General features: G+C 54.2%; 2 protein-coding genes and 1 non-coding gene across 13 annotated transcripts in view; all 3 read right to left on the bottom strand.

The window, feature by feature from the left end:
• Positions 1-1,638: 1,638 nt before the first annotated feature.
• Positions 1,639-7,272, bottom strand: DDX41 (DEAD-box helicase 41). The gene is made up of 17 exons (XM_030846804.3): positions 6,910-7,272; positions 6,712-6,822; positions 6,275-6,434; positions 6,120-6,194; positions 5,931-5,991; positions 5,669-5,805; positions 5,165-5,237; positions 4,909-5,062; positions 4,695-4,831; positions 3,693-3,855; positions 3,400-3,531; positions 3,051-3,122; positions 2,850-2,946; positions 2,561-2,710; positions 2,405-2,476; positions 2,178-2,288; positions 1,639-1,998 (listed from the first exon to the last, which is right to left on the bottom strand). Exons 1-17 carry the CDS (start codon positions 6,934-6,936, stop codon positions 1,862-1,864), a joined length of 1,869 nt encoding a protein of 622 aa, XP_030702664.1. The 5' UTR covers positions 6,937-7,272; the 3' UTR covers positions 1,639-1,861.
• Positions 7,273-9,528: 2,256 nt separating this feature from the next.
• Positions 9,529-23,885, bottom strand: part of FAM193B (family with sequence similarity 193 member B) — a 31,491-nt gene continuing 17,134 nt past the window's right edge. For 8 of the 11 annotated variants that reach the window (XM_030846790.2, XM_060296688.1, XM_060296690.2 and 5 more), the window contains 6 exons: positions 21,339-21,540; positions 20,188-20,427; positions 12,900-13,923; positions 12,674-12,749; positions 11,728-11,825; positions 9,529-9,900 (listed from right to left, as the gene is read on the bottom strand). In XM_030846790.2, coding sequence (XP_030702650.1) covers positions 11,729-11,825; positions 12,674-12,749; positions 12,900-13,923; positions 20,188-20,427; positions 21,339-21,540 — 1,639 coding nt within the window. In that variant the 3' untranslated portion in view covers positions 9,529-9,900; position 11,728. The remainder of the gene's footprint in view (positions 9,901-11,727; positions 11,826-12,673; positions 12,750-12,899; positions 13,924-20,187; positions 20,428-21,338; positions 21,541-23,885) is intronic. The other 3 variants (XM_030846791.3, XM_030846794.3, XM_030846792.2) reach the window with 3 other exon arrangements.
• TRNAA-UGC (transfer RNA alanine (anticodon UGC)) lies at positions 22,102-22,174 on the bottom strand. The gene has a single exon. It is a non-coding gene; the product is annotated as a tRNA-Ala (tRNA).

Below are 23,885 nucleotides of genomic sequence, written 5' to 3' on the forward strand. Positions count from 1 at the left end.
CAGCCTGGTCCCTACCCCAGGACCTTTCTCTAGCCAGACTGGCAAATTCCTTGTTTTCCCCCTTGGAGTCCTGGTTGGTCTGCTTGTCTTTATTCTGGAAATAGTTCTAATGTTCACTTGCTCCTCTCCGTCTTCACAGCCCCTATCCATTGCCAGCTTTGGCATCTCCCCTTTGAACCACATCCCCACCTGGGCCCACCGGGCCCTCTCTAACCCCAAACCAACCTGTCTCTTCCCTCCCTAAATGCTTCCTGGCTCCCAAGTGCCCTGAGGTTTAGCTTGGACTCCTTGGCCCAGCATTCAGGGTGCTGGGTATTCTGGCCTCCACCTCCCCCAGCCTGGCCCCTTCAGGGCACCTCTCACCGTGCTGCTCAGGGCTCTGGGACTTCTTCCTCTGGGAGGCCTCCCCAGACCACCCCACGTTGTCTGAGAGCACAAAGGCCCCAGCCCTCATGGCACGGCCCCAGCCACGTGAGCATGGGTGGCACGCCCCCAGCGGGTTCCCTGGAGAGCTCACAGGCTTTTTAAGCTCTGCTTCTTGCTAGAGTCCTGTTTCAGTCTTGTCTTCCTGGAGGCCAGTATGGGAGCTCTGCATATGAATCTGAATCCTGAGAACAGCCTCATTTCATTTATTCAGTGCCACCTCTGGGAAGGAATGTGTAAACAGGCTGAATACTGTTTGGTGGTCACATGTGGGGTGTGTAGCTTCTCGGGCAGGAAATCTTTTCCAAGGGCCTCATTCACCTGGCTTTGTGCCCACTGTGGCCCAAGTAGCCCTGAGCTCTGGCAGCCTCAGACACCATGTCCTTTGCATTCTCATTGCCATTTCAGCGATGAGGAAATCAAGGCTCAGAAACATTAAGTAACTTGCCCTAGGCCACACACCAAGTGACAAACATGGCTTGAGCAACTGCTGTCCTGCTGGGATAAGCATGTGGCTTTGCACATGAAGTGCCTGGACAGAGGAGCTATCACCAATGCTTTTTCTGTCTACCCTTTGCAAGATGCTGAAATCCTGGCCCATTTGCCAGCAGTCCCGTGACCGCTGCCCACATTTATTCATGGCTGATCTGTCTGTCCCACTCACCTGTGAACTCCTCAGAGGGCAACTGCCTGGCTCATTTGTGTCCTGAGCCCAGCAGATACCTGGGCACAGAGCTGGGTCAGTGGGTGCTTGTGGCCTGAGTGGCAGTCCTGTGGCATCTGCTGCCCCCTTGGCAAACAGAGCACAGGGTTCCCTACTGGGAGCCTGTGTGGGCAAGGGGCCTGAGGCAGGAAGTCTCCTCCTAAAGGGCCTTAGGAGAAGCCCCAGGACCTTTACACAGTGACAGGAAGAGGGAGGCTGGGGCAGGGCTGGAGATTATAACAGCCAATCAGAAAGACCAGTAGACCCAACCAACCATTTCCCCTTGGTCCATCAGTGTGGTTCTTCTCTGAGTCATAAATCCAGGTAGACTAGAGGAAATACCCTAAGCCCCCAGAGGGGAACCTGGGTAGGCAGCTCCTTCCACAACTGAGTACCAGCAGGTATGGCAGTAGTGGTGGGAGATGCCAAGGCCCTACCTGAGAGGGGCTCTGGAGGTCAGAGGGTGAGGCCTGCCCAGGAAGCACAGGGCAGAGAAGGCAAAACACAGAGGCTGAGACCAAAAAGGCTGGTGTTTTAATGGCAGCTGGGATAAAGAGGAGCAAAAATAGTAATTCTGGGGGGCACAGGGAACAGGCAGCCAGGTCCAGCCTGGCCCAACCCAGGCCAGCTGGGCCGAGGATGCTGGCTTCTTGCCCACGGGGCAGGGGTGTGTGGGAGGTGGCTGGAGCCCCAGGGACGGAGGCCCCTTGGAGAGAAAGAGGGATGACAGCCAGCTCAGAAGTCCATGGAGCTGTGGGCCAGGTAGTCCTTGCGGCCGATGTTGCTAACCTGCTTCGTCTGCATAGCCTCGAGTTTGGGGCAGTCGGTGATCCGATGGCCCAGGCCCCCACAGAAGGCACAGCCACGCTCTCCTGGGGGAATGGGGTAGCGGTGGGTGGGGGAGGAGGGTCAGCATGGTGATGGGGCCAGGCTCTGTGCCCCAGACCCTGGGCCCCCATCAGACCCCCAGGCCACTGAGGGGCAGAATGGACTTGTTCCGTGGTGTTCCCATCACGCCCCCATTGGACTAGTGTCTCCCACTCCGTGTCACCTCCAATGTCCAGCATGGACTCGTCCCCGCAGTGCAGTACTTGCAGCACGGGTGGAACCTTCTGCTTGGCCTCCAGCAGCAGGGCTTTGAGATCCATCAGCACCGACTCATCTGTGGGGGTGGCGGGGAACCATCAGGTCCAGCCCTGGGCCCTGTAGCCAGGACCTGGCTGGTCATAGGTGGAGGACCCAGGGGACAGCCAAAGGTGGCCCTGGTGGCAGACTCACCACAGGCCTTGTTGATGAAGGTAGTGGCAATGCCTGTGTTTCCTGAGCGCCCAGTGCGGCCGATGCGGTGCACTGCAGAGAGAGGGAACAGAGCATCTGGCCCACTGCCCAGGGGCTGGGACCTAGGCCGCAACCCCAGCCCCCCGAACAGCCCACCATAGTTCTCGATCTCCTCAGGCATGTCATAATTGATGACGTGCTGGATGGCAGGGAAGTCCAAGCCTTTGGAGGCTACGTCTGTGGCCACTAGGACATCCTTCTTGCCCTCCCGGAATGCCTCGATGGCCTTGGTTCGTTCCTCTTGGTCTGGGAAGGGTCAGGTAGGAGCTATTAGAGCGACAGCAAGAGTCTGGGGAGTAGTGGCAGGCCGGCCAGGTAGGGGAAGGGATAAGATGAGGGGCTGCTATGGCAGCGGGGTCCATGCCTATGCACGTGCCACGCTAACCTTTGCCCCCATGGATGGCCACAGCCTCAACCCCCTTGAGGAGCAGGTACTCATGGATGGCGTCCACATCTGCTTTCTTCTCTGCAAAGATGAGCACCTGTCCAGGAAAGCCAACTCCAGTCACAGGGGCTGACTCCTGGGCACCCCCGCAACCTTCCGCCAGCATGCTGCCCCTGGGCTAGCCTGGCTGGCAGCACTCACGGGCGGCGGTGTCTTCTGCAGGCACTCAAGCAGGTACACCATCTTGGCTTCCTCCTTCACATATTCCACTTCCTGCCACCACCAGGATCAGGTTAGGTGGTCCTGAGAACAGGCTCACCAGCCATGGCCCTGCCACAGAGGATGGGCCCCCAGTCCTGGCTAGGAGGTGACCAGAGAGCCTCTTGCCAAGGGCTGGGTAGCATGAGAAGGCTTCCTGCTAAGGGCTGTGGCTGTGAATGAAACCCCTAGTGCCCACAAGGTGGCCCCCCACCCGGCTCCGATCAGCTAAGGGAGCCTCGCCAGATCCAGCCCTCACAGGTGAGACTGCCCATCAGGAGTGCTTGCCCACCTGGATGACATCCAGGCTGGCAGCCCCGGCACGCCCCACATTGATCGTGACAGGCTTTACCAGGGCGCTCTTGGCAAAGTTCTGAATCTTCTTAGGCATGGTGGCACTAAAGAGTAGAGTCTGTCGCTGGCCCTAAGGAAGAAGAAGGCTGGGGCTGAGGGCACGTGGGGCCTGGGGAGCCTGAGGGGCTGGGACAGTGGGTGGGCAGCACAGGGCCTTAGGGCCCTCCAGAGTTGAATGTGGTGTGTAGGGGGAAGGTGGCAGGAGCGTCCCGGCCAGGTGGGGAAGGGCACCTTGAAGTAGGAGAAGATGGTACGGATGTCACCCTCGAAACCCATGTCGATCATGCGGTCAGCCTCGTCCAGGGCCAGGTAACGACAGATATCCAGGCTGACCATCTTCTTCTGTAGCAGATCCATGAGGCGCCCAGGGGTGGCCACCATCATGTGCACACCACTGGGGACCAAGGAGGGACACTGACAGCAGGGCCACCTGCTAAGCCCTACCTAGAGGCCGGCACTCCACCTTGTTCTGCCCTCCAGCCTCTTTCCTATCTCTCCTCACCTGACGCTCCTTGTCACTGTCACCACCTTGCTCTATGGACGGCACAAGGCTCTCCTGGAGAGCGCTGCAACCTTCTCGACCACCACTCTGTTCCACTGCTCTACCCGAGCCATGTGGTCACCTCGGCCCCACACACCCTTCCCCCAGGTCACTCCTCTTGCCCCCAGGAGGACGGTCCTAAATCTTCAGATAGGGCTCAGCCTGTGCTCCCACAGCTCCCTTTGTAGACCTCAAAGGCTCACTTTCGTAGTACAATGAGCTCATCTTTTCCATGTCTGCAACCTCCCTGACTAGCAATGCCTATGAAACAGGAACTGGGTTTGGTCTGTCTGTAACCCTGGACATCTAGTGATGTCTGTTGGGAACTGCACTGTGTGGAAAGGGCACAGGTCCAGCCATGCCCCAGAGCCTCAGCCTCCTCAATGGGTCACACTGAACAACCCTGACCTTCCTGGACACCCCGGGGCCCCCACCTCTTTGCCTTCTGCCTGGAATGCTCCAGCTCTTTGACCTCCCAGATGCCCCCGTTCCATCTGCTGTGTTCCCACAGTACCTCACCACATCCCTCTGTCCCACCCCAACCAACCTCCCCATTAGACTGGGGCTCATTGAGGGCTGGGCCCATGAGAGGCCTCTGCAAGGATCTGTCGAGTGGCTAAAGCAAAGTGTCCTTTAGCTTGTCTAGGCAGCGACTTTGGGGAAGCCCTTGGGGCGGGGGTGCCTATACTCACTGTCGGATGGTCTCCATCTGCTCTTTGACGGACATGCCCCCGATGCAGAGAGCACAGCGCAGGAGTGGAGAGCTGTCCTCCTGCAGCAGGCGGCAGTAATACTCCAGGATGCCGTGGGTCTGCCGGGCCAGCTCCCGCTGCAGGTACAGGGGCAGTGGCTGGCACCAGAAGGTGGCCCCATCTGCACCCTGTCCTCCAGGCCAGGCTTTCTTACCGAGGGGCAGATAATGAGTCCATAGGGCCCTTCACGCTTAGAGAAAGGTAACCTCTTCTCTTGCTCCAGGCAGAACATGATGACCGGCAAAGTGAACACCAGTGTCTTGCCTGAACCCGTGAAGGCTATGCCTATCATGTCACGGCCAGACAGACTGGTGAGAGAAGAGAGGCCTGAGGGTCAGGTTCACTGGAATACAGGGACTACTTCTCATCTAGCAACCACTCCTCCCCAGGGCCACCAGGTTCACACTCACATGGTGGGAATTCCCTGGATCTGAATGGGTGTTGGGTGGTGGATGCCCTTCTTCTTCAGGCCTCTCAGGATGGCTACAGAAAACAACACTGGCATCATCCTTGTGTCTCATAGGTACTCCAACAAGCCCCCAAAGCCAAAAAGTTGGCACTATGTCCTTCACGTTACAAATGATGAAACTAAGACCCAGAAAGAAAAAAAAGAAAGAAAAACAAACACGCAGACTTGTCCAAGGCCTCTAGGTTAGGCAGAGGCAGGATTCACACCCAGGTCTGTTTAAGGCCGTCATCACTTGCCCACCAAAGCTCCCTAATGACAGAAATTGGTAAATATGAACAGTTGCAACAACTGAAAAAGGAGAATAAAGATAAATCTCTCCTTCTTAAATCCCTCATCCCCACTGACTAGACCCAATGCTGCAGTTGCTGGGCTTGGTGAGGGCTAGGCTGCAACCTTGCAGATATTTCCCTATCAAAATGTGGTGTTGCTCCCAGCTCCCAGGCACCTGCAGGAAATTTCATTTCCTTGAAGCTCTTGATGGGTGGTGGGATACCATCTCCTTCCACCAAGATGTGGTACTTCTTCCGTACACGCTCATGCCGCTCTTCAGACATGCTCAGGACGTAACGGGGTGGTGTCCAACTGTGGGTGGGTGGCAAGAGTCAAGAGAGCCCCTGGGCACAGCTGGCTTTGGGGTGTTCCCGCCAGTCTCCACCACATACTGTCTGAAGTAAGAGTGACTGACTTTCCAGACTGGAAAGACATACCTAGTTTTGATTGGATCGTCATACGTGATTCCCTTAGCCATCTCCTTCACTGACATCAAGGCTGAGGAAACAGATGTGGCTCAGGGCTGGTTCCTGCTTCCCAGAGGCCAGGCCCTTTGAAATATAACATGCCTAGGACTGGGGGAGGAGGCTCAGTCCACTTCCTCTCGGCCCTAGCTACAGCCATACCTCGACCCTCAGCCACACTCTCCAGGATCTTCTCCTCTTCCTTCAGTTGCTTCTCTTTGGCAGACTCCTTGCGGGCTGACCAAACAAGCAGAAGATGTCAGAGAGACACCAAAGCAGTGCACCAAGCTGAGCCTCCCGCCTGCTGCCCAGCCCACCTTCAGCCTTCTCTTTGAGGTGCTGGTGCTGATCCAGGAGGCTGACGTTGGACTGAGGGCCCAACGGGATGTCGTCCTCATCTCCCCGCGCCTCGCTGCCGCTGTCCTGCTGCTCCTCTTCCGCAGCTCCCTTGCGTCTTCGCTGCAGCAGCTTCTGGAGCTGAGGTTCCACCAGCGCCCCACAGAGCCGAGCCCAACGCACAGTGGGGCATCGGGCCCAGGGGCCTGAGTCAGGATCCTGGCTTTTGGGACTGGGTTCTGTGCCCCGAGGCGCACAGCTGCCCCACCCCTCAGATCAGGTCGCCAGTTCCTCGTTTGCCTGGGGACCACGCTCCCGTGTACTTGACACTTTACTCCGCAGACCGGGGACCACCCCCCATCCCACCGCCAAACCCCCATCTCCTGCCCTCGTTCCACCCTCGAGCCGGGGCCCTCACCAGCAGTTGCCGGCGCTGTCGCAACGGCACGTACGGCACGTAGTCCTCGTCGTCCTCATCGTCTGCCTCGGAGCGGCTTCCTGTGGCAGTCGCCTCGTCGGTGCGAGCCCGCTGCAGATACACACGAGTCAGACCCGGACCCCCGCCCCCCACTTCACGATCGCTCGCCACCCGCGCGGACCCCCACCTGGCTCCCACCTTCCGCTCGGGTTCCGATTCCTCCATCCTCTGCTGCACGCATGCGCACCGCGGTAAAACCCCCGCCTCGCCTATGATGAGATCCAATCAGATGTGAAGAAACGGACGTCGGCGCCTAGCAACGACCTCTAAGTGCCGGATCGCGCAGAGGGACAAATTTTCTCCTGAGCCCCTGTCTTGCGGTGTGGCGTCTCCGCCCCCTGTGGGCGGCTACGCAGCTGTTGCCAGGGCTGAGGGCGAAAGCGTCAGGCAAGGCATTGTGGGACGCTGGAGGACTTGGAGCACGCGCTGAAGGCGCAAAGCGAGTCGGGTTGAGTCGTGGGGACCGCTGATCCCGAAGACGGCGGTGTGCTGGGTCCCCAGCCTCGCCCAGGGCGTGACGTCACCCGGCACGCCCCCGCCAGCGGACACTGCGCCCTCTCGTGGCCGGGGTGCGGTGGGACCCAGCCAGCTGGGATCCCGACCCGCTCTCTATCCCGCCCCCATTAACCGGCGCGGGCCAAGGAGGGCAGGGCGGGGCTTGAAGAGAAAGTGACTCAACACACGCTGCCGCTCTGACTGGTGTTCTCATCTGTGTGAGACGCCTATGTTCAGAGTGGTGAGGGATAAACAAAATGATGACGGTGGGTTTTAACTGAGGGCCTGTATATGTATGTAAACGATTATTTAATGTAAATGCTGTAACAGAGCTCAGAGTGTGACTGGGGAACCAGAGAAGGCTTCGAGGAGACCTGCATCTGAAGTTACAAGGAAGTGTGGAATCTCAGAGCTGGGAATGCAAGAGAGGGAGAGGCTTCCTGATAGAGGGTCTAGCAGGAGTGAAGTTCTGGCCATGTGCAAATTCCCAGGGAACAAAGTGATCACGTGGCCCGTGTGGGGTTGGGTAGTCAGAGCTAAGGCTTTAAGGTAGACCCAGAGCATGCAGGGCCAAGACTGTCAGGGTGATTTCAACTTCACTGGGAACTTTTAAAGACGAGTGATGGGTCAGTGCTGTTTTCTTCCTTCATATATTAAACATGAGTATGTGCTGGGCATTGTGCGTAGTGTCGAAGCAGATAAAAGATGAACAAGACACAAACCTGGCTTGTGAGGACCTTACAGATTAGGTGAGGAGACAAACACAGATAACCGGTTTTGAGATTAAGAAATCTCTAAGACACAAAAGGTACCACTTTTGGAATTAGCATAAACGCAGGGCAAACTTGATTCTCACAGTAAAAGTGGCTTCTCAGTTGAAAGAAAGGGATGTGAAAGTTATGGTGGAATTCATGAACAAAGTGTTAACTGGGAAGAGGGAAACAAGTGAGCAAAAGTCAGAAGCCCCGAGGGTGCCAGGCCTAGCTGGAGACTGAGGTCATCAGGTGTGGAGAGAGTGTGCCAGAGGCAGGGGCCGGGCTTAGAGGGCCCTCAATGCCATTCTCAAAAGTCTTCTTTCTCTGTATGTAAAGTGGCTGCTTGATCAGACCTGCAACTTTGAAATGATGAAGCAGAATTTTAGATAGTTGTGAGAATTCAATTGCAAGGCAGGAGCCTAGTGTAAGAGCTGAAGGGAGAGAGGAGCACAGGTAATAAATACACAGAGAAAAGTTTCACAGAAGTGTCCACACTTCCTTGCGGCTTGGCCAAGGGACCAGGAACTGTGAGCCCATGGTTAATGCTGTTTTACCTCTTTGGAAAAGGAAGCGCTTGTATTGGGGCGGGGGGGGGGAGAGAGAGAGAGAGAGAGAGAGAGAGAGAGAGACAGAGACAGAGACAGAGACAGAGACAGAGAGAGAGAGAGAGAGAATATATGTGTCCAACCTTGGAGGAGGGAGGGACTGGTTTCCGATTCTGCTCCCAACACTCCACAAAGGGCTCTTAGTGACTGCGTCGCCACTACCACTGTCGCTCCACACATTGAGCTCAGGCTAAGAGTTGGTTATAGTAGGAAAATGGAGAGGATTCGGGACAAAAGTGTGTGTGAGGCATTTCTAGCAAACTATTATATTAAAATCTGAATTCACTAACCAGATCCACGGTGGGGAGGGGGGGATGAGATAGTTCATTACTCTCCTAACTCTCAACTACTTAGGCTGCACGTCCATTCCCATTGTAAAGTCAAATCCAATTTATAAAAACTCCATTTACCACCAACTTCCCCTGACAACTCCAATCGTCCAGGCTATAGATGCACAGTTCACAAAGTCCTCAAGGCTTCCCCTGATACCTTCTCAAATCAGCTGCACAGAGATCAAGTTGCACCCCTCCAACTCATCCATCTTGGAGGGAGGGAAACTAAGACAGTGTGGGGAAGGGGTTGCTCAGGGTTTCCATACCAGAGTCCTCCCAATGGGTGAAATGGCACAGATGCTGCTGGCATACAGGCCTATGCTCTAATCCTAGTTGGTCAAACTGAACTCAGTAGAGTCACCTTCTTGTCTGAGCTTTAATTTCCACATCTGTAAAATGGAATAACAGTCCCACTTAGCATTGCTTCGAGAATTAAGCAGAAACGATGCCAACCTGTTGACAGGTAGCACATGCTCAAGAAGGTTAATGACTAAGAAGAACTCCAATGCTTCTGAGTACATCCTTCACCCTCACTCCCCACCCAGACAAGCGAACCACCAACATACCAACTCTGTGTCCAAATGTTGCTTTATCTTTCGGCAGGAAAGATCTTCACAGTATCAAAAAGAATTGAAAAAACAAGTAAAACAAAATACCAAACACAAAGAAAGCAGTGTTGGGCCAGCAGTACCATCAGCCCCCAAACCCAAAGGCCAGCCCAGCCCCCGGGCTCTGAATGTGGAGGCTGTGTAGCACCAGGAAGCGGTTCTGCAGAGGTCCTGAGGGGCCCCAGCACACACGGCATCTATTCAGCTTTTGGTTGGTCCGGGATGGCAGGGAGGGTCTTGGGCAGGTGGGTGGCGATGTGAAGGAAAAAGGTGTAGACCTTCAGCTGGCAGTCAGGGTCTCAGGACACCCTGAAGAAGCTTGATCTGGCAGGGGCTGAGAAAACAGAAGAGCATGGCCACACGGTGAGCAATGGCTCCCACCCTAGCCTCCTCATGCTGGCTCTGAGTCTCCACAGGTGCCCATGGAGGCAGGAACAGCTGCCTACTATTTTTGTCCCCTGGGCTGAAAACACTGAACAGACGATCACCTCCAGCAGGGGATGAAGGTTAAGTCACAGTTGGGGGACAGAGCCCCGGCCCCAGTGAACATCATCCTAAATCTCAAGGAAAGTGGACAACACTCGAGGAGCCCACAATGCTCTGCTGTAGGCCAGGGTGGAATAAGAGGCCAGCCTCTGGCATTGCGCTCCTGTTGACAGTGAAGAGGCCACCTATGCACTCAGACTCCTGCCTCAGGCTCCAGGTACATGGCCCGGGCTGGGTCCCGAGTCTGTGCCAGCACTGCTTTCTTAACGCACTTGGGGCTCACAATCACGCTATGAGGAGGGTGGAGAAGGTCAGAGGAGAGCATTCACTGGAGGGGAGCATCCCCTGTCTTAAGAAAGAGATCAGCCAAGAGGGAGTGGGAGAAAATTATGGCTGGATGAGGTTTCCTAGATGACAGGGGCACTGGGCTGTAGGAGGAGGTGTGACCCGTTTTCTCTCATAAAGGGCAACAGATGAAGGTGCCTGGGGTCCTTGTAGCTCCTGGTTCTTGTAGAAGTGGTGAAGAAAGGCAGGAGGGCAACCCAGCCCTAGCAGAAGCTCCCGGGGGCATGGATGTATCAGTCTGGCAAAGGATCAGGAAGCCCAGGCCCACAGAGCAGAGGGGATGAGGTGAGTCTGAGGACAGTCCTGACTCTGGGGTAGTACAAAGGTGCCATAGGGAGCCCAGCCCTGAAGGCTGCCCCTGGGAAGCTGAGGTCAGTGTCAAGGGTGGGGGGATCCTCACCCAAAACGGGACTCAGGGACTCAGCCCAGGGTCCAGAAGTCTGTTTCCCTGGCACTGGAAAGAGGAGGAAGAGGACAGGTGAGGACATCCTCCTGGGGGGTTCCTGAGCTCAGCCCACTTGCCCCAGCTTCCTGTTGCCTTGAAGGCAGCTGTGTGGTTGCCAGCCAGAAAAGGCCTGACCCCAGGGACGCATCTTAGGGTGAACTATGGCACTGCATAGCCATTAAGCCCCAAGCCCAGGACCAAGGCCTGCCAGACAGCCATCTCTTTTGCCCTTGGTTCCCAGCCCACCACTGCCTTCTCAGTTTTCAGCCTGGAACATCATCTGATATGTCAATATTTCAGACAAAAGGACCCTTGCAGGTGACTGGGAGAGGAGGCCAGAGCCCAGGTCGGGGCCAAGCTCTTCTTCCAGGAGGCGGTTTCACTACCAATTTCCTCGTGGAATCTGTCCTGTTTGGGGAAGAGGGCCCACCTATTCCTCTATGCCTAAATGACTTCCAAGGCCTTGGTCTAGCGTGGCTGCCCTGTCACTGTTCCCTTGGGGCTGTGTCCTTTTCGCATGGCTTCAACTCGGAAGCACCTTGGTAGCCTGCGTGGAGAAGCCAGGCCAGGCAAACGAGATTCAACCCTCAGGCTGATAATGTCAGGCATGGGGGCAGCCCTCTGAGGCCCATGGCCTCCTGGACACTTTGGGAGGCAGCTGGTGAGGGAAGTAGAGGCCTGGCAGTGATACCCCAGGAGATGGTAGGGCTGGAAGGGCCCTTCAGGAACACAAGCAGGAGGGCTCTCAGGAGAAGAGATGTGGCCAGCCGAGCACCTAGTCCAACTCTCTATGCCCCAGAGCATGAAATGGCCTGGCAGGGGCACAAAAGGTGGCACAGCATGGGAAGAGAGGGTGCATGCAACACTTGAAGGGGGTCTCTATACCTCACTGAGCTGTGCTGGGAGTGGTTTTCTTGAGGCTGAAGTTGGTCCAGTTCACGGCAACTTTCTGACGCGTTTGCTTTGCAGAATCCAAACAGAACCTGTTAGGTTCGGGAGATGCCAGAGAAGCACAATCAGAGGTTCCCTCCTCTCTCCATTGGACCCTCTTCTAGACCTGTGTGTCATGGTCACTAAAGAAACCAGGTCAGCTCTGCACAACCCCTCTGGCTCCCAGGTGTTGGGGTCTAGCAGTATGGGGCTTCCTGGATGAGATGCCCACAGGCCCAGGGGACAATGTGTAAAGAGAGTGACAATGCCTTAGGATACAGCCTCCCTCCTCACCCTGTATTTTACTCTAGCTATACTGAGATGCCTTCTGTTCCTTCAAGGATGATGTGTTTCTTCTGCCCTCAAACTCTTTTCATTTTACTTGGCCCACTCATTCCTATTCCTCAGGTTTCAGCCTGGTTACCACCTTTTTTGGGAGGGCTGCCCTGGCCACCCCACCTCTCAGCTTGGCCATTCCTAGGCCCTAGCCCCATGCCCTTACTCCTCGGACAGCACTTATCACTGGATTGTATGTCTATGGCTCTCTCTCCCCACCTAGATGGACTGTGTTTGATTTGCCTCTGCCCCTCAAACTCATCCCCGGCAGAGCAGAGGAAGTGCAGGTGAATAAAACTGGAGAAAGCCCTTGTTCTTGGGGTCTGACATGCCTCCTGCTCCCTGTCCCTTGCACCTTCCCAGATGACCTGTCCTGCCAAATCATCCTGGCTACCTGTGTCCCAGCAGATAGGCTGGTGGGAGAGAGCCAGGAGGGGCTGGACAAGTTCTCCCTCCAAGGGCACATGGCTGAGGGTGAGGCCTTTCTGAGGCTTGAGTGTGTATGTGTGTCGGGGGGGGCCCTGGAGTCCACCGTGAGCGGGAAAGCAGGCAGCCTCATACCTACCTCTTGAAATACTCCACCTCCCGGTCAGTCTCATCCATCTCCACCCCATCCATGTCCTTGGGCAGGAACACATCGTCTAGGAAGACACAGCCAGGAGGGCTCAGTGCTCACAGCCAGGCGTCTGGGTCATGCTTTTGGGGCAATGCTGCTCACATGTGAGGACTGCCCTCCACCCCATGGCCTGGCTGGGTGGGGGGGTCAGCCACTCAGTTCCTGGTGCACTCACCCAAGGAGGAGGCTGACTTCTCCTGCTTGTTGCGGCTCCGGCGGCTGCGGGCCTTGCCCTGTGGCAAGCTCTGTGGCCTTGCTGGGCCTGGGGGCTGCACAGACTCCTGCTCCAGAGGCTGTGCCTTGGCTTCACCTGGCCAGTTCTGCCAGGAGCTGCCCTTCTCCTTGTCAGCTTTGGGGCTGCTAGCCCAGCCTGGTCCCGGTCGGGTCCCCTGGCTCCCTTCTCCAGCCTCGGCACAGCTGTCCACTCTGGGAGGCTCTGGGGCCTTGCTTGGCTGCTTGGGGCTGGGGGTCTGGCCCTTGGCACTGGGAGTCTCAAGGCAGGCTGGGGACTGGGGAGCTGGGCTCACCTTGCTCTTCTTGGCCTGACTACCCTGTCTCTTGCCCTTCCGTGGCTTGCCACCTGAGGCCACAGGCTCAGGCAGCTCCTGCTTGCAACCAGGGACCTCCTTTACACTTAGCTCCTCAGAGCTAGGGTTACCTGGCTTGGGTGTCTTGACCCAGATCACCCGGGACAGGTTGGGCACGGTGTTGAGTCTCCTCACTAGCCCATTCTCAGGGATGATACCAGGAGGGGGGCCCCTCACCTCTGTCCATGGTGGGTGGAGACTTCTCATTTCTGCCCATGGTGGGGCTGGCTCGCCTGGAGCATGTAACATATGGTTCTGAGGGGAGCCCAAAGTCAAAGGGGACAGGTCAAGGTTAACGTCAGGCCGTTGCTCTGAGGAGCCATTGAGGTTTGAGGGGGCTAGACTCTGAGGCTCTGGCTCAGCAGCCCCCTCTTTAGTGAAGCCATTGCTGTTCATGCTGAGCTCACACACACTGAAGCTGGCGCAGATGGAGTCCTTGACAGTGTTCTTGATCTCCTGTAGACGGCTGCTCAGAAAGCTGTTGACCCGATCCAGCTCCTGATCGGGCCACTCCAAGAGCCTCTCCCTGGTAGGCCTCAGCTCCCGGCTTCCAGAAACACTACGATTTGCCTGCTTTAGAGCTTCTGCTGCCAACTGGGCCTTCTCCTTTTCCTGCCAATACAAGAGGCAGTTTCCGCAGGGCCTTGGCAGCTGCCAGGCACAATGCGACACCTGACATGTCTGCCTCTGGCCCAGCTTTGCCACTAACTGGCTAGAGGCAGGGCCTGGCAATCCTGGCCTGCTCACCCTGCAGTAATGAGGATGAAATGCAATCAGATAGGTACATATCCTGGGGATGGAGGCAGTTATACCCACAGAGGATAGGGTTTTTACATCTTGTTCATCCAGGGCCCCAGTAGCAGTTCTAGGGCCTAAAAAAGCTAAGGCGGCTAGGACTCAAAAGGGATAGGATCTGCCTCCCAGGCATAAGCTTAAACAACTCACTCACTTGCTGAGTCTCAGTGGACTCATCTGCAAAATGGGGACAATAATTCTGGAGTGAAGACCAGCGTGGGGATGCATTAAGGAAGATGGCTGCTACAGAGGCATTCTCTCCAATTCTGCAGGTGGTAGGGGAAAAAAAGCCATGACATCAGGTAGGTCTTTCAAAAAGGAAAATGTGGGGTTGTGAGACTACCATGGTAGATCAGACTGCTCTGGGTGGCTGGGAATGTGTGTGCCCTCCTGATGGCGCATAAGGGAGGCTATTGGAGAGGGCCAAGTTCCCACAGGAAGGCCACTCAGTGCTTAGTTGGCCTCGGGCAATCAAGGCCATGCCTAAAGCATGCCCAGTGGCATACAACAGACAGCTACATGTGGCCCCCACAGCAAGATGTAAAAGCAGTCCCTTTGCCCAGGTGAGGACCAGGAGGCTGAGGAAGGCTGGACCCTGCCATTCAGCATTGACAGAGTCAGATCTGGAGAGCGAAAACATGTCTGTGGGCTCTGAGTCAGCTCACCCCTCTGCCTAACCTCAAGGCACCAGCAGGCTATGGAGGCCTTTAGAGGGAGATGGGAGACAGTTGTCAAAAGCCAACGGGGGGCTTCCCTGGTGGCGCAGTGGTTGAGAGTCCACCTGCCGATGCAGGGGACACGGGTTCGTGTCCCGGTCCGGGAAGATCCCACTTGCCGTGGAGCGGCTGGGCCCGTGAGCCATGGCCACTGAGCCTGCGCGTCCGGAGCCTGTGCTCCGCAACGGGAGAGGCCACAACAGTGAGAGGCCTGCGTACCGCAAAAAAAAAAAAAAAAAAAAGCCAACGGGGACAAAGTGGTAGTCATGTGCTAGGAGCCAGATGATTTCACCATTTCACCTATTTCAGGCTGATTTGGGAATGGAGAGGGAGAAACAGGATGAGTGAAGCGAGAAAAGAGGTCTTGCGACCACCTCAATGTCAACTTAACAGGTGACCCTGTGCCCCAGGGTTATTTATTCTCTTAAAATACTAGCTCCACAACTGTGGGACCTTGGACAAATCACTTATTCTCCCTGAACCTTAAAATCTCCATTTGCAAATTTGGGAGAAAAACTGCCAACCTATATACGTCAGAGGGTCATTATGAGGACACCTGAGTGGGTGTGTGCCCCTTTCCCTGGGCACTAATAAGGCTGTGCCTTGGCAATGTGGTACTCAGGTGAGGAAGAGAAACAGTCTAGAGCAGCTGTGTGCCGTGGAGTTCAATGCTACAGAGCTCTGAGGCCATGGGGGTGGACAAAGGACTGGAAGGCCCTTCACTCTGCTCCTCCTCTGCACCAGAACAGCTTTGCTTTTATTTGTTAGGAATTGAGGTTCCATGGAAGATTTCAATTGCAGAAAAGAGTTTTGCTGCTCTACAAAAGACTGAAAACTACTGGTGTAGAGGGAGTGACGTGGAATCATGTATAATTTGGTAGTGAGAGAAGGAGAAAGCACAGAACCACGCATTTTCTGCTATGTACCATGAGCCTGGTACTTCCCCATGTTGTCTCACTTAATCCTCACAACTGCCCTTGCTGTGTCGTTATCCTCAATTTACAGATGAGGAAACTCATCTTTGGAAAGAATAAGGAACTGGCCCTAGATTACATGCTAATTAAGAGGCAGAGTTGGGAAAGCACACCCAGGGGTGATCTTCAGAAGTTCTTATGTTTTTCAATATCCTTTGACGATCATTTTTTGACTTGTGATTCTATGAGGCACTAGGAATTCAGCCATGCGTGAGACAGTCTCTGCTCACTGACTTGAATCTGCCAGGGGAGACGGACATGCAAACAGGCTGTTTAATTCTGAGTGCCAGTGACAAGAGGTACAGGGAAAAAAGCACAGAGTGCTCTGGGAACCCAGACTGGGCCATCAGGAGGTGGTTGCCAGAGAAGGCAGGATCTCACTGAGCACTGAAGGGTGAACAGGATTATCCTGGGAAGTGTGAGACAAGCACTTTCTAGACAAAAGGAAATAGAAAGGCTGGGAAATGGGAACAGGCGAAATATTTAGGGAATGCAAACATTCAGAGGGACAGCTGGAGCACAGATTTCTTCTGGTGGGGGGGAGTGGGCAGGAAGGCAATAGGGGCAGACTGAGAGATGAAGCTGGAAAGCTAAGCAGGGGCTGGATCCTCAAGAGCCCTGCAGGCCATGCTTGAGCCTGGATTTGACCCTAAGGGCAATGTTCAGCCACGGAAGGCTTTTTAAGCAGTGGCAGTAGGGTGTGAGCTACTTGGGAGGTAGCACAGCCAGGACTTTTGGTTACGGGGCGGGGAGAGAGAATGAGATGAGTCATGAAATCAACATCAACAACCACTACTGCTGCTGCAGCAGCTACACTGACCAAGCGTTCACTCTGCCCAACCTTTCTGTGCATCACTCCATTTTATTCTTGCAAAAGCCTTGAATCAGGTTCTACGGTTATTCTCATTTTATGGAGGAAGAAACTGAGGCTTAGAAGTTAAGTGATTTGCCCAAGGTCATACAGCAAATATGGCAGAGCCAGGTTTCAAACTGGGGTCCAATTCCAAGGCCCGCTGCTCTCCATCACCATGATGTAGTCCTCCCAGATGGCACCTGGGGTTCTGGTTCAGGCAACTGGGTGGATGGTAGTGCCGTTAACTAGACAGACAACGGAGAAGGAAAAGCGGGCTCTTTGGACAAAGATGACAAGCTCAGTTTGGTATATGCTGAGTTTGGGTACCTGCAGGACATGTGTGAGGAGGTGCCCAGCAGCAGATGTCACCATGAAGCACAGGGAAGAAATAGGTGGACATAATGACCTGGGAGGCAACACTATCTAGATGGCTCTTTCCCAGGGACCTGTCCTCAAGGGGGAGGGCCAGGCAGAGGAAGAGGCGCTCACAAAGGAGACAGGACAGAGGGCAGAGAAGAAGAGAGAAATGTGGAGAATGTGGCCTCCCCATTGCCCTTTCCCCACCCCCACTTGGCTGAAGTTGGAGGAGCCAAAGAAAACAGTGTTTGAAAAGGAGAACAAAGTGTGAGATGTTGCCTAGTGGAAAAGAAGATGGAACAGGAGAGAATGATTTGGCAACGAAGAACTCATTGGTGGCTCTGTGGAGCAGTGGAGGTGGAAGACAATTTGCAGTGAGCTGACAATTGCAGAGTAAATGCAGATGACGTTTTTCTGTGAAGAGGGAAGAGACTGGGGTAGTGTGAGGTTGTATGCTCAAAGGACAGTCTTCTTTCAAAAAAGAGAGTACTGGGCACAGTGAACTGCTGACGGGAAACAGCCCAGAGAGGCTGGAGCCACACAGCAGGAAGCCGGTGTTAGACTGAGGAGGAGGAAGGACTGCACAGGCCTTAGGTAGGAAAAGGGCTAACTCTTCCCTCATGACAAGGAAGTCTGCAGGTGGGGTGGTAAGACATTGAAAGAGTGCCTGTCCACTTGGCTTTTAATCCTTGTTGAAACAGTAAGTAAGGTTATCTGCCAAAAAATAAGGTGGGGGTGGGGAGAGCCTGGCAGTCGGAGCAGAATGGAGGTCTGACAAAGGGACTGGGGAGAATGGAAGTGACGAGGAGCCAGAAGACTAGAGAGCAGCAAAGTGGGGGCTCAGGCACTCGGGAGACCACTCGGCCTGGGTGCCACAGATAGATTCAATCCAGTGCCTTCCTCAAGGTATAGAAGGGGAGAGGCAGGCTGGGGTCGAACCCAGGACTGGTTTTTCTGAGCGGGTGTAAAGGAAGGGCAACGGCGCAAGGAACTAAGAGGACTGGTAGGAGAGTGAATGAATGATGGTCAAGGTAAGGGAAGAAGGACAGGAGACAGTCTTCAGTGGATGAAGAGGAGTGGTGGTGGGAGGTTGCAGATGACACAGCCAGGGGTTGGTTTCAAAGGAGCAAGGGTTAGGACATGAGAGAGAGAGAGAGTCATGGTCCAGAAATTGTATGAGGGAGCAAAAAAATACCCAGCTTTACCTGTCTCCCCAGGTGGGTAGTGGGTGGATGGTTCTTGGTGGAAGCTGTGTTTTTGATGGACTGTAGTTAAGTCTGGGAGGTGGAGGAGGGGTACTGGGGAGGAGGTTGATGTATAAACAGATAATGACCATGATCGCTAGTTATAGGATATCAGAACTACCCGCTTCTGTGTTTGTGTTGTATCTTGGCCTCTAGACTGGGCAGGGCAGACAGTAGCTGTGCAGGAAGTTTCTGAACGAGTAGAGAATGATAAAAGGCAGACTAGAGAGACGTGCGAGGTGCAGCCGTAGCACAGCGGAAGATAATACCTGAGGAAGACTGCAAAGAATGAAACACGTGAATTGGGCTTGGGAGGAGGTTTTCAGAAGGAAAACGAGGGGGCAGACATGAAGGAGAAAGGATATCCAGGCATAGCGATTTATGAAAAGCACACCAGGCCTGGGAACTGTGAAGCGTACTTGCTGGGACCTAACTAGGAACCACTGCCTTGGGAGGCCAGGAAAGGCCAAAGAGACCACTGTTGCCCACTGCACACTTCTGGCCAGGCAATGCTGGCCAGGAGACAGAAAATGCTGACCATTTTCTGAAGGCAGTGGTGGGACCCTTTGGCTTACTACTTCAGGCTGCAGAGAAGGGGTCCTGGTTTGTCCTTTGGTTTGGAAAAAGATGGAGAATCATTGCTGCTTTCCAGAGCACCAGGGCTGTTTGACCACCCAGGACCTGGAGCTAGCTAGTTGTCAAACCCATTCTCTTCGGCTGAGCTCCTGAGTGTGGCACTGTGCAGACAAAGCTGAGGGCAGGCAGGCCAAGAGGTGATGGGGTGGCAGGGGTTGAGCCATCAAACTGTGGTGCTTGCCTGGCAGCAGGGTTGCCCAGGAATAGCTCCCCTGGTTCTATCCTCAGCCTTCTGGGAGGAGCTCACTCAGCCCTCAGGCTGGGTCATTCCCATAGCTTCAATTACATCCCCATGCCAGCAACTCCCAGACCCACACCTCCATCTCCACTTGGACGTCTCATGAGAATCTCTGAGTCACGGTGTCCCAACTGAATTCCCAGTCTTCTGCCAATTCCACCCTTGCTCATTAAAGGTACGCCATCCTGACAGTCACCCTAGCAAACACCTGGGAGATAATCCCAAACTCCATCATCTCCTTGTCCTGCAATCAGATCACCTGCCTCCTCTGAAAAACCCATCTCTCTTGCTCCAGGCCCATTATCAATCATTCCTCTCCTGGTTCTTGGTTCTCCAGCCTGGAGTATTACCCCTCCAGGCTACCTTCCATACAGTCACACCGTAATCTTGGGATGCAGATCTGGCGAGTGCATTCTGTGATTAAAGCCCTCCAGCGACCACCCCACCCCCCTGCAGCTGCAGGATCAAGTCAAAGCCCAAGAGGCCCTTCCCTCACCTCCACTATCTCTCCTACCTCTCTTGGGTTTGAGCTCTGGCTTCACAAAGGTGCTGTGGACGTGCTATTCCTGCTGCCAGGAGGGCCCTCCTGATGAATCTGTACTCACCCCCTACAACTCAGCTCCCAAGGCAGCCTCGTTGTACAGCCATTTCCAGCACGCCCAGGCAGGACGGGGGGCTTCCCTCATCCCAGCACTTGTCACACACTAACGTGCTTGTCCAGTTTTGTGTCAGTCTCTCCACTGGACTGAGTTTCTCCAGGGTGAGAACTTAACTGCATCATATTTTAGCGCCCAGTATTTGCAGAAGTGTTTGCTGAATGAATACCTGACTGAAGCAAGTCCTGGGCTTTGAGGAATCCAGCAAGCGGCTTCTGACGCTATGACTTGTTTTTCCTCCAATCACTGGCCCCCAGGCTCCCTCACCCTGATGCCTCCCAAACTTATTCAGACCTTCCCAGAGCAGAGAGCCGCCAGCACCATTCATGCCCCAAAAGTCCTGGGGGTTGGGGCGAGGGATTCCTCGGGGAGAAGAGGTGGTAGAGCTGGGCTCCCGCCACACCCACCTTCTTTTTCAGTTTGTGCCGGGCCCGCTTGGCGGCCCTGGCGCTGTTGGGGACTTTGGGCTCCGTGCTGTTGATGAATTCCAGCAGCTCATCCACATCTCGGTGGTCCACGGCAGGCTCCCCAGGGATCCCGCCCAGGGCGCCCCCCTTCATGGGCAGCTCCTCTTTCCGCCTGGTCAGCCTTGAGCGGAGCTTCTCTCGGATCTCGGTATAATTCCGACTCGTCGGGGCAGCGGGTGGCTGGGGGAGGGGGAGGTGCTGACGTTACACCCTGGGCCTGTGAAGCCCGTAGCACTCCCACCCGCCGGCACCAAACGTGGTGAGAAGCGAGACAATTGTTCTTTCTACCACAGCCACTAAGGCCAAATGGCTTCACCCTCAGCCAGGCCCGGAGCCAAGGCAGTGGTGGGTGGAGGGAGTGAGAGGTACGCAGCAGTGTTGGGAGCACAGTAACTTGGGAGCCAAGAAAGCAGGTTTGAGCCCAGGCTTTGTCACTCAGAAGCTGTATGACCTTGGGCAGGTTCACTGAGCCTTTGTGAGCCTCAATTTTGTCATCTCTAAAATGAGGATAACAACCGCTAGCTCAAAGGTGACTAGCCATGTAATTACTTTCATTTCTTCTGTCCTCAACTGCTCTCCCTTAGCCAGCAGCCCTTCCCTCTTCACCTTATGAGACTTCTGAACTGCTTTCTCCCCGTCCAGAGACAGCATGTACTCTGCTCTGAGCCTCCTTCCTGGCACCGCCTGTGTTCACTACCTGTCCCTCGGCTGGCTCTCACACTGGGGACTGAGAGCTTTTGCTTCCACTCTGCCTTCATCATGCACAAGCCTTCACTTCTCTGTGATTACACACGTATACATACTCATCAGAATCATAGCTTTCCTCTGCCACCTCCTTTCTTTTTGCCTAAGGAACAAAAGTGAATCTTAAGAGAAACCATGAGAAGAGCAAAGGCAGCAAAATGTTGAGAAATCTCTACCTCACCAATGTGCTGTGAGGATCAAGCGACTGGACGCTGGTGGGAGGACTCACAGGGTCCAAGCACAATTATTAGCCCCATGAGCAAGGGGGCCTTGGGGAGAGCAGGGTGCTCCTCTGGCTCCCCTCAGCTGGCCACAAGCCCGCTCTGGCCTGGGCGGGGCTCACTCACCGCATTGTGGCCGAAGAACTCACAGTAGCAGCAGTCACAGAACTTCCCATCTCTCTGGTGGGTGGAGGATGAGGTGCAGGAGCTACGCTCTGAGCTGCTGTCCTCTTCCTCGCCCAGCCCCTCGTCTGCCTCGCAGGGCTGGGGTAGCTGGCAGGTCAGGCCACTATGGGTAAACTTGTGCCCCTTGCACCCAGGGTCCCTGCTGATGGGGAAGAAAGACAGGCCCAAAGGTGAGGAAGGGAAGGGCAGGAGCAGGCCACAAGGAGCCCAGGAAGCATCCCCACCATCACCTTCAACTGCCTCATCCCACAAAAGCCAAGGCAGTCAGACCAAATCAGAACCTCACAAAAACAGGGCAAACACTCTCTCTGTCCCTCAGGGCCCAGCTCAATGGCGATATTCTGGAAAGGTTCCCTGTGCCTCCTGCCCACGCCTACCATGTGAGCCTCCTGGACTCTGAGGACACCAGGTATACCTCTATCCTACAATCACGCTTTATAGCAATGGTCTGTTTACCCATCTTTCTTTCAGATCAGATTGTGTATTCCTCAAGAATAGGGACTATGCCACTTCTATTTTTGGGCCCCAGTGTGTAGCATAACAACCTTGTACACAGTAGGTGCTCAGTAAGTATGTGTCTGAACAGATTAGTGGACTGATGGCTCCCTGGAACATCCAAAGGAGGTCAATGTCCTTTTACTAAGGCCCTTTTTTCCCCATTTTGTTTGTTTTTGGCCATGCCACGCGGCTTGTGGGATCTTAGTTCCCTGACCAGGAACTGAACCTGGGACCCTGGCAGTGCAAGTGCCGAGTCCTAACCACTGGACCACCAGGGAATTCCCTCTAAGGTTCTTATGATTGAGTCTGAATCACTGGACAGAGCTGCCTTAGCCATGGGCCTTGAAGTTAAGAAAGCAAATGTGCCTTGTGGGCCACAGACTCTAAGAGCTACTACTTGCGCCAGATACTGTATACAGCATATTATTTCTAACAATCCCCCAAATCCTGCAAAATAGGTGCTGCCATCCCCACATTGCAGTGGAGGAGGTCGAGGCTCAGAGTGCTTCACTGCTTTGCCCAAGGATCAGCTAGGACTCAGTCTGTGTACACAGCTCATGCTCTCTCACTGCACTGCTCTGCCTGTGGATTTCTGGAAGCACCCTGTAATATAGACTATTTTCCCAGGGTAAGGAAGAGACAGGCCTGCAAGGTCGCAGAATTGGAGCCAGAAGAGTCAGAGCCCTGGGTTGGCCATCAGCAGTAGGAGTGCCCCAGGGCTAGGGCCAAGGGAGGCAGGAGGAAGGGTGGGGCAAGGAGCAGGGGTGGGTCAACAGTCCTACTCAGCCTTGAAGCAGTTACAGAAGACGGACCAACCATTGCCCTTCTGCTTCCCATAAGAATGTGGGAGTAAAATCTTTGAGGGGGGGATGAAACAGGAGGGAAAGGGGCAGGGCACAGCCTTTGAAAGAATGACATAGCCCAAGGACATGACATAAACTGATTAGAATCAAATGGGTCCAAGATGGCACACTAGTTAACTTCCACTAGACCTTGAGCCTCTGTATATGCTTACTGTAACACATCAGCAAGCTAAATGACACACCCACAGGCACCATAACAGTTCCAAGATGGACCAAAAGGATCAAAAAGTGGGCTCTGGCCCAATTCCTGGAAATCCCCACCCCTTCCCAGAAGAGCTGGAACACTCCTCCCACTCATTAGCCTATGAAATTACCCACCCCTATAAAAACTGACAACCCCCATACTCTGGGGCCTTTCTCACCTTCTGAGATGGGAGAAGGTGAGGGAGGTTCCACGGGGAAGGAATCATTATCAAGGTGCTTAGAGGACTTTCCTGGCAGTCCTGTGCTTAAGACCCGAGCTTCCACTACAGGGGGCATAGGTTCAATCCCTAGTAAGGGAATTAAGATCCCACATGCCACCAGGCATGGCCAAAAATCACACACATGTGATTTACAATATAAAAAGATAAATCTATCTTCTCCAAAAAATTGTATCTTTCATATATATATTAATATAAACTTTCTCAGTACTTAAGAGTTACTTCTAGGAATCTATCTTAAGGACAGAACTCCTGACTCAAACAGATTTGTGTGCAAGGATGCTTATTACAGCCTAGTCTATAACAGTTAAAAACTAGAAATGCCTAAATATCCAGGAATAGGGGAATGATAAACTATGCGAGAGCTGTACAATTAGACACTATATGGCCACTGAAAAGTTTTCTGAAGAATTTTAACTGGGGAAATGATCATGGTATACTGTTAAAAAATAAACACACAAAAATATATAGAATGTGGACCTCGTTTTGTTATTTATATATATTATTTATATATAGAAACATCACGGGACTTCCCTAGTGGTCCAGTAGCTAAGACTCCGCACTCCCAATGCAGGGGGCCTGGGTTCGAATCCTGGTCAGGGAACTAGATCCCACATGCCACAACTAAGAGTTCACATGCTGCAATTAAAGACCCTGCATGCCACAACTAAAGATCTCGCATGCTGCAACTAAGACTCAGCGAA

This window comes from Globicephala melas, chromosome 3 (genome assembly GCF_963455315.2).
Source record: "Globicephala melas chromosome 3, mGloMel1.2, whole genome shotgun sequence".
Lineage (NCBI taxonomy): Eukaryota > Metazoa > Chordata > Mammalia > Artiodactyla > Delphinidae > Globicephala > Globicephala melas.